We start from the raw sequence: 3,176 nt of genomic DNA, 5'->3' as shown, positions 1-3,176 counted from the left end.
CTGCTCATTTTTACTTGCATATTTTTTTTTACCGTAACTATAGCTGAGTTCTTTTAAGAAAATGTATGTGTATGTATAATATATACATACACACACATACCTAGAAGAGAATAAACATGCGTAATTACCTTTAATAATACCATGAGAGTTGGAGGTGAAGAGATTTTTCAAATAGGAGAAACTGCTTAGTCCATCCACGTTGTCATACTTAAAAGAAGTTTATAGTAAAAACTGTTGAATTCTAGTTGTCCTTTAAAGTAGACATAACTTTATAGAATCTGTAAAGATGATGCTTTGTGCACACACAGAAATGTGGTTAAATTTTCATTCTAAATGTATATTAAATTGGTAAATGATCAATTACCTTATGACTTAAGACATTAAAAACAATCCTAAAGAATATATAAATGCTATTAGAATAACACTTCTATACCCCCAGAGTACCTGTCAACTAATAAATTAGTCACACAGTTAAATCATGTCTTATATTCTTTCACAAGATGGTGTGATATAAAACATCATGGTCCTTACTTCATTCTACATTCAGAATCACTAATGGAACTTTTAAAAAGAAATAGCCCGTTTCTGATTGATAGAGAAAGAATCATTCATGGAACTTTTAAAATGCAGCCGCCCTGAACACTACTCATAAGCTTCTGATGGAGTACTTTTAGGATAGAGCCTGGGCCTCATACCCAAGAGACAGCCAATGTTAAGAACTTGGTATAGATTCTTGATCCGAGAAAGTTTATGTTTTAAGAAAACTAAGTATGTGGGAAGTAAGGAAGTGTTCAGTACTATACCATTGTTCTCAGAGGAAGCCTCTTTTTATTCAAGTCAGAAAACAGCATTGCATGGTAATTAAAATCATAATTATATAAATTCTAGAGTTTTTGATACTGTCACTGAGATTTATGTGAACTATTTCAAGCTCTTACGTGATATAATCTAATGAGTAATGACCTAGGGATTACTTAATATTCTCTCCCTTATGTATACCTCCCCCATCCCTTGCCCTGAAGAGGAGAGAGTACTTGTTACCTTATTTTTGTTTTAATGAATTTCCATTCTTGGCTTGTCTTCCCTTATTGTTCATGTGGATCCTCTGTCCCCAAGTTTTTGAGGTTATGCCTTTCTGACTCCTCAGCCCTTTTGGTCCAACACTGTTGACTCATCTGAAAAATCTTTTTGTGATTCAGTCTTTGAACTGATGTAGGTAAGATGAATTTGAGATAATAGTGCCAGTTATAAAGGTAGGCTGGAGAAAGGATATATCAACTATCTCCTATGTTCTCAGGAAAAGCAGGTATTTTTGAGATCTTGTTTCAACAACTACAGAATGAAGGCACCATATTTAATCAGTTTTTAAGTGAATCATGTCACTGGTCAATAGATCAAAGGGACAGCTTAAAAATGATGCCTTTCTATAAGCTATATTACTACACACAAAAAAAACATTGTTGAAAACACTTCCAAAAATCATTAATATGTAGTTTCTTGGATAAACTTGCCAAGTAATTGGAATAAATATTTTCAAAAAGATTTTTGCCTTAGTTTTTCATGTCAAAGTTATTTTAAATTAGTTCTTAATTTCAATTAAAACAGGTAATTTTACCTTTTACTTTATAAAGTCTATACAAGCATTAAAAAATAAAACTTTTCATTCAACTGGTAGATTAAAATCGAACACCAGCTTTCAGTGTCATTTTTATGGTGGTATAGCTCTAAAGCAGATTTCTAGTTGACCAGTTTAGATGACCAAACTCATAAAATGACTGGCTTGTTTAATCTGAAACATAGGAATCATTCACTTTACTTGCTGAGAGTCATGAAGTTCATACTATCAGTATAACAAGACTGAGAGTCAAAGATAAAGCTACTGTCAGCTATCAACAGTATTCAATTGTTACAGACAAAAGTTTCGTTAGGTAAAATTATTCTGCAATTTATCCTGAATCCCTTTTTTTTGGTTTCTAAATGGAAAATACCTTAGAAACGTGTTTTAAGACTTCACAAACCAGTTACCAATATCTATCTACTACCCATTTATTCATTCATTTAATTTGGGGCTCTTTGGCCCATACAATGTCAATTTTCATTTTTAAAACTTTGCTAGTTTTGGAACTAGTTCTTGAATCAATTCAAGATTCTCTGCTTTTGTCAACAAAAATTTTTAAAGTCTCACTCGGTAAAATTAGTGTAAACGTTCACATATTTAATAGTACCTTTAAAATAAGCATTACTACATTTAAAATGGTTCCAAAATGAATCTATAAATGGTAATATAAATTAAAAAATACAAACTTAAAGTAAATAAATTTAACATTAGCTATGGTATAAATAATAGTAAATGTATAGTGAGTCATTACTTTTGAGTCTTAAAAAAAGATAACAGCATATTACCAGAACATGAGAAACCATGGCCATGATTCTCAAACTTCAGTGATCTACTTTTGATACTGTTTTGGCCACTGCGTTCTTCAATGAGTAGTAAATTAATGCTAGAATTTCCAGAATTAAGCCCCAAGTCTTGTTTTTCAATAAATCTTAACTTCTTTTCATACTCAGTGTTGAATACATGGCTCTCTTCAAATCAATAAGACAAGTGCATTTATTTTAAAGATCCATTTTGCGCAGGCTCATCCGACTGAAGGAATCTCTGGGGAGAAGAATGAAAGGATATAATTATAAGTAAACAATTTTTGCATATTCCTTTAAAATACGCTTTATGTTGGGGCGCCTGGGTGGCTCAGTCGGTTAAGGGGCTGCCTTCGGCTCAGGTCATGATCCTGGAGTCCCGGGATCAAGTCCCGCATCGGGCTCCCTGCTCGGCAGGGAGTCTGCTTCTCCCTCTGACCCTCCCCTCTCTCATGCTCTCTGTCTCATTCTCTCTCTCAAATAAATAAATAAAATCTTTAAAAAAACAAACAAAAATAAAATATGCTTTATGTACTTTTTTTCTGCCAGAGCTAGCTCAAAGTTTGCCATCAAAAACTGAAAATGTTTTTGCCATCAAAGTTCTTAACTTTCAGGTTACATGTTCATCCTATACATTCTGCCTTCTATATTCTAGTTTTATAGATTAAAAGTATATTACAGTAACCACTTTGCCAAGTGCATTGATCATTTATTCATTTGTCCAATAGGTGATTAAAACAGGAGCAAAGGGATAAGAG

General features: G+C 32.8%; 1 protein-coding gene across 10 annotated transcripts in view; it reads right to left on the bottom strand.

The window, feature by feature from the left end:
- Nucleotides 1-2,194: 2,194 nt before the first annotated feature.
- The window catches only part of DOCK7 (dedicator of cytokinesis 7), a 219,795-nt gene continuing 218,813 nt past the window's right edge, over nucleotides 2,195-3,176 (bottom strand). For all 10 annotated transcript variants that reach the window (XM_054512832.2, XM_064589042.1, XM_064589043.1 and 7 more), the window contains one exon: nucleotides 2,195-2,659. In XM_054512832.2, the coding sequence (XP_054368807.1) occupies nucleotides 2,617-2,659 (43 nt within the window). In that variant the 3' untranslated portion in view covers nucleotides 2,195-2,616. The remainder of the gene's footprint in view (nucleotides 2,660-3,176) is intronic.

The sequence above is a fragment of the Mirounga angustirostris genome, unplaced genomic scaffold (assembly GCF_029215605.1).
Source record: "Mirounga angustirostris isolate CCGP_5_RB_7025 unplaced genomic scaffold, mMirAng1.0.hap1 SCAF_4, whole genome shotgun sequence".
Taxonomy (NCBI): Eukaryota; Metazoa; Chordata; class Mammalia; order Carnivora; family Phocidae; genus Mirounga; species Mirounga angustirostris.
The sequence above is the reverse complement of the archived record's forward strand: the minus strand, read 5'-3'. Positions and strand labels throughout refer to the sequence as shown.